Genomic DNA, 12,318 nt, shown 5'->3' on the forward strand with positions numbered 1-12,318 from the left:
TTAATGGATTTAACTATAATTTAAATTGTTGATTTTGTTTCCTTTTTTTCTTTATGGTTAGTCCACTTACCTTTTTCTAAAACATTCTTACCTATAACAATCAAAAGTTACTAGCCATAGAAGAAAGACCAGAAGGAAATGCTCCAAAATGTTCACAATACTTGTTTCTGAGTGGGAAATTTTAGTTGATTTAAGTTTTTAATTTCTAAGTTGTAAAAAAGGGCCATTTATATCTTGTATAATCAGAAAAAATGTATTATAATTTCTTTCTATAAGTATAAATTTATATATAGTGAGATATCTTTAGTAGGACACATTTATATATTTGGTTCATTTTATGATTTGGTAATGGTAGTTGTTAAGATCATTTATTCCTTCAAAATTTTTTTAAAACTGGTAAAATTAGTTTCTGGAGATAATAGTTTCTACTTAATTTGCTAGAACATACTACTCAAAGTGTGGGCCTGGACCAGCAACATCAGCATCACCTGGAAATTAGTTGGAAATGATAATTCTTAGGCCCCTGATCTGGGGCCCCAGCAAACAGCTATTTGTGTTTTAACAAGCCCTTCGGGCAATTAAGGTTCTAAAGCTACAGAAAATTCTCTCTAGAGCTACAGCAAATTTTCTTTACCTCTCTCTCCTTCTCCTCCCTCTCCCTCTGTGTCCCTCTCTCCCTCTCCCCTTCATCCTCTCTTCTCCCTCCCCCCTTCCCTCCTCCCTCTTCCTCCTTTCTTGCCAGGCCACTTCCTCTCCTTTATAGAGGAAAAGTAGTTTCTCTTCTCACCCATTGTTGGATTTGTGGCTGAGACCTCTAAAACAAAAGACAGATTAACAAGAGGAAAACTTATGGATTTATTTAATATAAGTTTTATGTGACACAGGAGCCCTCAGAAATGAAGACCCAAAGAAAGGGAAACTTGTGTATTTTTATGATTAGGTTTGATGAAGAGTGGACAGTGGGGAAATATAATTGGGCAAAGGGGGTATGATCTAATGGTAATGAGCTGGGGGAACTTAGCAAGGCATATTTGTTCAGATTCTTCTCTGTGTCCATATGTCTCCAGAGATAAGGACATTCTTTTCCTTCAGGTATAGGAGGAGCAGCTCTGAAATGAGGGTCTTATAACCTACTTCAGAGGCAGTTAAGAGAATTATTTTCTTGCCTGCTTCAGGAGAAAAGGATTAGAAGAAGATCAGAGAGAACTTCCTGCTTTTTCTGATTTCTCAAATGCCAAGGTGCCATATTTTGGGGAAGTGTGTCTTGAACCCCATCACCTTCTTCCTTCTCTGTTTCCTTTCCTCATGTGGGTTATGCATATATGTATACACACACATATATAACACTCATATACAGAATTCACCATAACCTCTTTTTTTTTTTTTTTTTGAGACAGAGTCTCACACTGTCACCCAGGCTGGAGTGCAGTGGCGCGATCTTGGCTCAGCAACCTCCACCTCCCGAGTTCAAGCGATTTTCCTGCATCAGCTTCCCAAGTAGCTGGGAGTACAGGCGCGTGTCACCATGCCCGGCTAATTTTTTTGTACTTTTAGTAGAGACGGGGTTTCACTGTGTTGGCCAGGCTGGTCTCAAACTCCTGACCTTGTGATCTGCTCGCCTTGGCCTCCCAAAGTGCTGGGATTACAGGCATGAGCCACTGCACCTGGCCTCACTATAACCTCTATCTCTATTTATATACAGATAAATATTAAAAAGAGAGAAAAAATATATATATATAGTTTTTTCTTTAAGTTTTTTGCCATTGTTTTCTACCTTACTCATAAAAATATGTGAGGCCATTTTCTGGTATTTATGCCTATATGCTTTCATTTAGCAAACATTTTCTAACAAATGTTCCGTGTGGTTACATATTGAATAGTTCTGCCTAATTTAAAGATCTTCAGGTCTCACTAACCAATATAATGACTCTATCAAGTTATTTTGGGCTAAAATGTGTCTTCCCCAAAATTCATTTGTTGAAGTCCTAACCACCCTGTACCTCAGAATGTGACTGTATTTGAACGTAGGGACTTTAAGGAAGTAATTAAGTTAAAATGAGCTGATTAGGGTGGGCCCTAATCCAATATATCTAGTGTAAGAAGAAGCGATTAGGATACAGACAGAGCAACGACTATGGAGAGACCTCAGAAGAAACTAAACCCACCAGATCCTGATCTCAGACTTCTAGCCTCCAGAATTGTGAGAAAATCAGTTTCTGTTGTTTAAGCCACCTAATCTGTGGTATTTTACCATGGCAGCTCTAACAAACTAATACACAAGTATTTGTGCATTACTAATGTATTTATAGAAGTGATGATTTAATTCAATCTTAACATCTAGTGATTGATTGCCTTTAAAAGGTACTGTTGAGTCATGTTCCTTAACAAAAAGCTACAGCTTTACAAAGACTGCCCGAGAACAGTATGAAAAACTCTCCACCATGCACAACAACATGATGAAGCTCTATGAGAATCTTGGAGAATACTTCATTTTTGACTCAAAGACAGTGAGCATAGAAGAGTTCTTTGGTGATCTCAACAACTTCCGAACTTTGTTTTTGGTAAGTAATACATCTTAAAGCATTGCAAGGCCTGTTGCTTATATTTCTGAATGTCTTCCTTCTATTGTCATTTTATGTTCCTATTGACTATATTGATTTCATGTGACAGTTTTTTAATAAGAATTGACAGATATTTTATACCTGTGACATGGATAAAAATTAAGTTATAAGTCATGGCTGGCTTAACATAATGTGGACCTAAATGAATCTTCTTCAATGTTAGGTATACATGGGAAATGTTTTACTGAAATTTTATAGGAAATGAATGAATTGGTACTTAAATAACCCCAATTTTTATATAGCATAATATTATAATTTCACATAGCTTAAACATTAATATCTAGAACTTTTCACATAATAAATTCAAATGCTGTGATTTATAAATAAGTTTCTTTCACAGCCTAAATGAGAAACTGATTTTGAATTGGACTGCGTAAATAACATTGAATACCTAAAGTTTCTTTCACAATGTGGGCTCTTGTTTTAAACTGGAACTCTTGAGGATCACAGTAAATATTAGCATTAATTGGGGGTGGCAATTAGGGTACAAGTTATGATGCTAAAAGGAATCAAAGGCTTTGCTATATAAATGTTATGGAAATACACGTCATCTGCATCTAACAAAGGAGTAGCAGGAAGAGCACAGACTCTGATTGCAATAGTAACAGAAAGATATGCACAATAGTTGATATCAAACAGGTAAAGGTGTGTATATATATATGTGTGTGTATATATATAGGTGTGTATATATATATATATGTGTGTATATATATATATATTTTAATTTTTTTTGATATGGAATCTTGCTCTGTTGCCCAGGCTGGAGTGCAATGGTGCGATCTCGGCTCATTGCAACCTCCACCTCCCAGGTTCAAGTGATTCTCCTGCCTCAGCCTCCCGAGTAGCTGGGATTACAGGCACATGCCACCACGCCCAGCTAATTTTTGTATTTTTAGTAGTGATGGGGTTTCACCATGTTGGCCAGTCTGCTCTCGAACTCCTGACCTCAAGTGATCCACCTACCTCAGCCTACCAAAATGTTGGGATTACAGGTGTGAGGACCTCTAGCAATAATCCCCAGCAGGAAGATCAGTTAGCAAACAAATTCATTCCAGTGTGAGGTATGTTTCTATTCCAAAAGCAGTACTTTCTTTGTCAATGCTGTTGCCCTGTGAAATCATTTGATTTTGGTGTGACTTCATCTGTGAGATATGAATATGCTTGTGGAAATCAAATTGCTTTCATCTCCTAACCCAGGGCCTATAATCCAGAGCATATCCGAACAGTTAAACAAGCAGCTTTGGTCATAGAAGTTAATCCACAAACTTCCAGAACTATGATCATATGTCTTCTTTTTTGCTGAAAATATTAGTTGATTCTTGTCTTTGACCCTTCATAGAGACACATACGTTTTAGCTAACCCGTAACTAGTAGAATGTGTTCTACTGGCAATGAGAAGAGGGCTAAGAGAAAGTGGTCAAATCATTTTCAAAACTTAAAAGCTGATTATATGCTATGAACACATAAGCGCACAGGTTATATCTACTTGGATTATTTTCAAAAAGGACAAAACAATGAACATTAAAAAGGAATGAGGACCAGAAAATATACTTTAGTTGACACACTGAAATGATAAGTCCAATAATTTTTTTTGTAACAATGTCTATGGGTGAATGGATATATAAGAATATATATGTGGCTAGGCGTGGTGGCTCACACCTGTAATCCCAGCACTTTGGGAGGCCAAGGCGGGTGGATTACCTGAGGTCAGGAGTTTGAGACCAGCCTGGCCAACATGGTGAAACCCTGTCTCTACTAATAATACAAAAATTAGCCGGTCGTGGTGGCGGGCGCCTGTAATCCCAGCTACTTGGGAGGCTGAGGCAGGAGAATCACTTGAATCTGGGAGGCGAAGGTTGCAGTGAGCCACTGGAGAGAGTGAGACTCTGTCTCAAAATAAATAAATAAATAAAAGACTATATATGTAAAATATATAAGAATAAATATGATTAATATTATTGCTTTCCATTTAGATCCTAAAACACTGTCTGTCATATTATATGTTCCCTTACCTCCCCAATACACAGACACAGAGTAGTAGATGGTGTACTTCCCCCCCATGTTGCAGCATTCTTCTAATAATTCCAGTGTTACAGCCTGTGTGTACTCATATTAGCCATATGCCTAGAAGGCTAAGAACTCTACTTGTATCACTTCTCAATCATAACTTGTTTTTTAAAAATGTAAGAATATTATTGTTAAGGAGACCTGATTTTGTGTCCTGGTACTGCCACTAAAAAGCTGTGTGACTTTGAGTAAGTCATTTGTCCTTTCTAGCTATCCATTTCTGTCTGTCTTTTGTAAAATGAAAGAGTTAAAGGATTGATCTCTAAGAATTCTATTCCCTGTTAGTAGTCTGAGTCACGGTCGGAATTTCAGAGATGGCAGAGTCATATATATTACATACATATGTAGGATATGTTTTATGTCTTTCGGCTGACTTCACTGCACATGTAGCTTGAGTACAGAGTAAGAATTTTTCATGTATTATTACTGAATGTAAATAATTTGATATTCTTTTGTCCAGTTTCATGTCCATTTAAGTTAATTTCTTGAGAACCTGTTAAGATTGACTTTCAAAACAAGTAATCAGATCCTAAATGTGTCAACCAGTCTGAAACACTTACCTAATGCACTCCTGACCAGCCATTGCTATCTTTGCCTTATATGACAGTACTGCTACCACTTCTATCTACAAATCTTTATCAACTTGCTGCCATGAGAATTAGGTGTACAGTGTATTAACTGTTTTGAACGTGGGTGGGTCATATAACCTCTCTGGGCATTTGTTTCCTTGTCTATAAAAGATGGAAAATAATTTAAGCCATGTCTTCCTCACTACTATGTGAAAAGACCTTGAAACCTATGCTATACAGATGTAGAATATTATTAGCCATTCTCTGACTATCCTTTCCATTAATTACTGAAAACCAACTTGATTTTGGTAATGCTCTGGGTCACAGATAAAAGGAAGAGAATGGTTTCTCTCTATCCGTGAGTGGGGACAGACAAACAAATGCAATATAATTTGATAAGTGCTGCCATAGAAATATGTTAAGGTGCGATAATAACATAAAGGAGGAACTGCCTAACTCCGCCTGTGTTGGCCAGAGAGGCCTTCATAGAAAAAGTGACATTAGGGCCAGGCGCGGTGGCTCATGCCTGTAATCCCAGCACTCTGGGAAGCCAAGGCAGGTGGATCACAAGGTCAAGAGATCGAGACCACGGTGAAACCCCGTCTCTACTAAAAATACAAAAAATTAGCCGGGTGCTGTGGCGGGCGCCTGTAGTCCCAGCTACTAGGGTGGCTGAGGCAGAATAATGTGAACCTGGGAGGTGGAGCTTGCAGTGAGCCAAGATCACACCACTGTACTCCAGCCTGGGTGACAGAGAGAGACTCTGTCTCAAAAAAACAAAAAAACAAAAAAAAAAAAAGAAAAAGTGACATTAGGGCAGGGTCTTGAAAAATCCATAGGCATTTGACAAGCAGACTTTGACAAGCAGGTTTGAGGTTTTTATACCTGCCCTTTAAGTCGAAGACACCTAAATCAGCATCACCAACTTCAGTCAATCATTTGTGCTCACCATGTTCCTGTTTCATAGTGAACTTGAAGAGGTTTCACTCTCCCAGGGGAGGGAAGAACCCTGAAAGATTGCCAAAAATTGTAATCACCAGAAGTTCCCATTTTCTTAGTGCTTTGTGTGTTTGGCCTCAGGGTTCTTAGCACTAAAAGCATATTGGACTATAGATGGAAGCAATAAAATACCAGTAGTGCTGAGAAGAAAATAAGAGTTCTGATTCATGTGCTACCAAAAATTACTTCCAAATGAGCTCAGAGTTTCATCTTGGGAGATCTATTTGGCATGTGTAGCATAAACAAAATGCACATACCAAAAAATCTTCCTCAGATAGAGATATCCTCTAAAAGATGGGGCAAATACAAATAAAAGAAGTTGACATTATGGATTAAGATCTTTTTCAAAGTAAACAATTCAAATGAATGAAAGCAGAATTGGATAATGTCTATGGAATACTTCTATTAGTTAATATTCCTATTCTATATTACTCAGCTAATGAGGATATTAAAGGTATTCCAGATGAATGTACAATATATTGGTATCAAGGTGTATATAATTAGAAACATTTCTAAATTCAGAATTGAGACCCTTTCTAGTTAGTTTCTCAGAGATTTCATGAGTTTAAAGAACAGCATACAGGCCGGGCTCAGTGGCTCAAGCCTGTAATCCCAGCACTTTGGGAGGCTGAGGTGGGCAGATCACAAGGTCAGGAGATCGAGACCATCCTGGCTAACACGGTGAAACCTCGTCTCTACTAAAAATACAAAAAAATTAGCCGGGCATGATGGCGGGTGCCTGTAGTCCCAGCTACTCGGGAGGCTGAGGCAGGAGAATGGTGTGAACCCAGGAGGCAGAGCTTGCAGTGAGCCAAGATCACGCCACTGCACTCCAGTCTGGGGGACAGAGCGAGAATCTATCTCCCCCCCCCCAAAAAAAAAGAACAGCATACAATATAGATAAAATTAATAGCCCCTAAATTTAAGTTGAATATTTTGTGGAAGAAAATCAAATTCCATGATACACAATGGAGACTCAGGAGGGTTTTGGGGTAGGAGGGGTGTGGATAATGAGTATGGGTATGGTGTATGTTAATGGTATGATGTATGTTACTTGGGTGATGGATACCCTAAAAGCTCTGACTTGACGACTGTGCAATCCATGCATGTAACAAGATTGCACTTGTACCTCATAAGTGTATACAAATAAATCAAATTCTATATTTATGCAATGTCTAAACATCTTTTTTGCATATTCTCCTTTATATGCTTCAGTCATTCTTTTAGTTCAAATAGTTGACTGCACTAATAGTCTTTATTTCTTTTGAGATATTTTGAATAGAATATTCAAAATCGGTGAACCGTATATGTTTCACCACCATGCAGTATCTTGCTTAGGCATAAAAATTAATTTCAGCTGTTGGGAAAGTGTTCGAGGCAAGTATTATACTTCAATAACTTTCACAGCTCCAAATAAATTATAGAAAATACTTCTTTTCTGTCTTAAATCTGTCAGATTCCTGCTGCTTCTGTGTGTTTTTGTTTTGTTTTTTTAAAGAACAATATGTTACGCAGGCACTCAATAAATATTTGTTGTGTGTGTGTCCTCATTCTGTACCTCATATACTAGATATAGGAATAGGGCTTTGCAGAATTATTAGATTCATTGACATAACTTGAAAATGTTACCATTGCTATTAATCATGCTAGCCAATTTCCCCTCAACAAAATCAGTATGTGCTACTGTTCATTTGATAAACTTTGGAACAGCTCCTAGATGAGCATTAAAATAACTAGATGTTAAGATGCTAAATGATATCAAGTAATCATAGCGTTTCATGCCATTGTTCAGGCTTGCTGCTTCTACTTCCCAGATTGATTGATTGAGACAGGGTTGCTCTATTTCCCAGGCTGGAGTGCAGTGGTGTGATCATAGCTCACTGTATCCTCAAACTCCTGGGCTCAAGTGATCTTCCCACCTCAGCCTCCTGAGTAACTAGGACTACAGGCATGCATCACCATGCCTGGCTAAATTTTTAATTTTTAATAGAGATGAGATCTTTCTATGTTGCCCAGGCTTGTCTTGTTTTCCTGGCCTCAAGCAATCCTCCTGCCTCAACCTCCCAAAATGCTGGAATTACATGCATGAGCCACTTTGCCTGACCCTAGATAACTTTTGAATCCATCCATTTCTCTCCAAGCCCACTGACACTATTTGAGTTCCTGGCTTCAACCATCTCTCGTCTGGACTATAATAATGACCTCCTGACTGGTATCTGTGTCTTCTTCTCTTACCCATTTCCATTTCCTAATCCATTCACCCCATTTTAGTCAGAATAAAATTAAAAACAAAAGAAACCAAACAAGATAACCTTAGTTTCCTGACTTAAGATTCTTTCATAACTTCCCTGTGGCCTCAGGATAAATCTGAGCTTTTTTTTGAGACAGAGTCTTGCTCTGTCGCCCAGGCTGGAGTGCAGTGGCTTGATCTCGGCTCACTGCAACCTCCACCCCCGGGGTTCAAGTGATTCTCCTGTCTCAGCCTCCCGAGTAGCTGGGATTACAGGCACCCACCACCACGCCTGGCTAATTTTTGTATTTTTAGTAGGAGATGGGGTTTCGCCATGTTGGCCAGGCTGGTCTCAAACTCCTGACCTCAGGTGATCCACCTGCCTCAGCCTCCCAAAGTGCTAGGATTATAGGCGTGGGCCACTGCACCCGACCAAATCTGAGCTTTTTAAACTAAAATGGTTTACAAAATCAAAAGAGCTATGGTTACTTTAAAGGCCAGACCATCTATGGTTGGCTCTGAATGGGCCGCAATCACTTAGATTGAACTCTTCTCCCAAATTGGGAAATGTTACGTCTGAAAAGTAGAAGCAGTAGAACAAGATAATAGCAAGTTCCTAAGAGGAACTGTGTCTCTTAGAACAAAGAGAAACTTTGGAAGCACCATATGAAGACTCAAAAAAGGCTGAAAGGCCAAAGTATGATTGTCATTATGCCATTATTGCTCCCATAGCTGGTGTGACATGGAGAGTTATAACCACCGAGTTCACTCTTATGTTAATTCTCAGGGATGTTCTTCTTTCTATCTTAAGTAATTGTTCTTTAAAAACCTAAACTTGTCTGAGAGCTCCCTGTGTAGCCATGTTGGCTTATGGAGATAATTAATTTTGAAAATCTCTCATCTCTCTTAAGCTATCTTCCCTTTTACAAGGCCTCAATCATGTCTAAATCTAAACTATAATTTAAAAAGTCAATGAGTATATCTGCATTTAGTTAGACTTGAAAGACTAAATTGGTAATATACAGAAAATTTTATTCATTGATTAATGGTAATTTACCTTTAAAGAAATGAGGGTGAATTTTTACATAAAAGGATTGTGTATATAATCCCTGATCCAAAATGACTTAAGTTGTTTTGACAACTTGACATTAAAAAAAAAAAAACTTCAGTATTATAAAAATGGTAGGCTTATGTGAGAAACCAAATATATTGTCTAACAAAGTAGTGTCTTAATCAGTAATGTAAATTCTGATATCTGGAATTTCATCATCCAGAAATTTCTATTAGATGCCTCATAAGTTGGTGCCTCTTTGCTTTACCAATAAAATGGTAATATTCTGAAAACAACTTTAAGAAGCTGCAAGACCCTGATGTGCTTCTTTAATGATATAGTTTTCTTTGTAAACTAGATGTCTCCAGGTCTCTTCATTTATGAATTCAGAGGGGGTGTCCTTAGTAACAGTAATCCAAATATCCCAGTTATCTCCTCTTTTCCCCCACTGGCAGGACTCAAGCTCTTTACAAAGTCTTTACCCCTAAAAGTACACCTGGAGTCATTTCATGGGTGCTGAAAACGTCATCTATAGTCACCATTTGAAATTTGCTCACCAATCAGCAACTGAGTGCCTATATTCTAGAGTGATGAAAATATAGCAATGAACAAAACAGACAAAGCCCCTGCCTGTCCTGTCTTGCTGTAGCTTCAGCTCCATTCTGCTAAATGCTTTTTGCAGGCAAAACTGCTTGGGGTTGCCTTTAATGAAAATGCCTATGTGTGGGCCAAGGGTACAGTTTCCTACTGCTCCAATTTTGTCATCAATCTTGAAGTACCATTGTGGTATTATGTTCAGTGCAGAAGTAGCCATGTTTCACAGGACATTTCATAAAAACAGTTCATTTTGCATCTCTTCTGATCCCTTTCTCCTTGGAGACTAAAAACTGTTTCAACTCCTAGAGACCTGAAGGGAATCCTAAAATCTTAAGCCCCTCCATTGCCCTCCTTCCCCCCTTTTGTTGAAGTGCCTAGGCATGTATCTTCCTTTTCCTAGGAGCTGGGAATAAATAAAATGCCAGCATAAATCATTTCATGCAAATAGAGCCCTAAGGGCCCACCAGCTCTCTCTAGTTAATCATATACACCCAGATAATTCCCTTTGAGCTCAGCTGGGACCACCCTGGGTACATAGCCTTAGGTTTATTTTGATCTATTGCAACTCTTTGAAAATAGGCAATCCATGTAAAATATATGGTAACTATTAAGCAGAATACCTCATTCCCCAGCTGTGCCAGAGAGCAGACTTTACTGTATTTTACAGATATCATTGAATTCTTCTTTAGAAAGAGATGTCACCTATCAAATGTTGTATTCTCTTTGACTGTTTACTTTGGGCCAGAAGTGGGTGTCCTATTTTTCTTATATGATTGTTCCTTGTATAGAAAAGCTAAATATCATATCATAGGGAACTAAAGGAATATGTAATAAGGGAAGACATAGTTTAAGGAAAACTCAAACTCCCTAACATGATAAAAAAGAAAAAAAATACCTACTAGTATGGATGGTTTTTAAATATGTATACATTTTAGATTAATATTATAAAACTAAAAAAAGTTTTTTCTAAAAATATTTATAAAAGTTGTCAGAATTGTTTATGACAAGCTGAATTTTGCCCTTTAAAAATCCAACAATATAATAATTAACAATGAAAATATTAACAAAATCAGTTCAATGCCACCTTTTCCTATTAAAGTCTAATAAGAACTAGAATCAGGAAACAGAATATAATATCTTTAGTTCCAGCAACAACGCCTCATACAGAATTTTTCACAGAAGTGTTCCCCATAAATAAGTTATTATTGAATTATGTCCAAACACCAGGAAGTGGGAAAGTGTAAGATAAGCAATATGGTATACAAGCTGACCTTTTCCAGAAGTCTTGAGATTGGCCAGAGGTATTGATTGTGATCAGAGCATGCCTGTTTCAACCTGAGCATGAAGATCCCTGAGGTTAATACTACTGGTGGCACCCTCTCAGCTGGCTGAATTTTTCTTCATTCTGCTTCATCCTGTTTTCTTTGTCCATTTGCTAATTAATCTTCTATCAGAAAAGATGCCCTTGCCCCTGAATAAGGCAGTAGAAGAGAGGACTCCCCCGGAATTGTGCCCATTGAGCTCCTTTTGTCTGGTATGCCTGCCCCCTCTTCTCCCCCGTCCTTCCAGTTGCCTACCAACTTGTTCAAGTCATTTCCTCTAAGAAGCCCTCCCTAATTTCCATTTTGGTGTAGATTACCCTTCTCTGTGCTCTCATACCTCCATCATTTTACCCTGTAATATGTTCATCTTGTAAAATATATATGGTATTTACATATATTGTAAAATATATGTAAAATATATGGTACCCTTGGCCCACACATATTTTACCCTGTAATATGTTCATCTCCATACCCTCAGTGATTAATACTATAATTAGCCTACTGTGGGTCAAACACAGTGCTGATCTCGAAGGATATGTATGAACGGCTTAATGAATTAATAGAACAATGAGTGAATCAAGCAAAAAATCAAAATGTTTGCTCTCCAGAGCTCACATTCTAGTGGGAAAGGCAGTCAAAGAACAAATAGTAGTAATGAAATATAATACATATGTACAAAGAGCTAGTAAGCACAGAGCAGTGAGGCATTTCTTCTGTCTGATTTAAAGACGGCTTCAAAGACACAGAGATATGTGAACTGGGTCTGATCATTGTTTTGCTACTATATGGCCTTTCATGTTTTAAGGAGCACTTTCCTTTTTGTTCTCCCCCACCTCATTTGGTGTTTAATTTTAATGGTAAA

General features: G+C 37.9%; 1 protein-coding gene across 5 annotated transcripts in view; it reads left to right on the top strand.

The window, feature by feature from the left end:
• Positions 1-12,318, top strand: part of DIAPH2 (diaphanous related formin 2) — a 908,418-nt gene that overhangs the window by 662,975 nt on the left and 233,125 nt on the right. For all 5 annotated transcript variants that reach the window (XM_054470847.2, XM_054470849.2, XM_054470850.2 and 2 more), the window contains one exon: positions 2,396-2,561. In XM_054470847.2, the coding sequence (XP_054326822.1) occupies positions 2,396-2,561 (166 nt within the window). The remainder of the gene's footprint in view (positions 1-2,395; positions 2,562-12,318) is intronic.

This window comes from Pongo pygmaeus, chromosome X (assembly GCF_028885625.2).
Source record: "Pongo pygmaeus isolate AG05252 chromosome X, NHGRI_mPonPyg2-v2.0_pri, whole genome shotgun sequence".
In the NCBI taxonomy this organism is placed as follows: domain Eukaryota; kingdom Metazoa; phylum Chordata; class Mammalia; order Primates; family Hominidae; genus Pongo; species Pongo pygmaeus.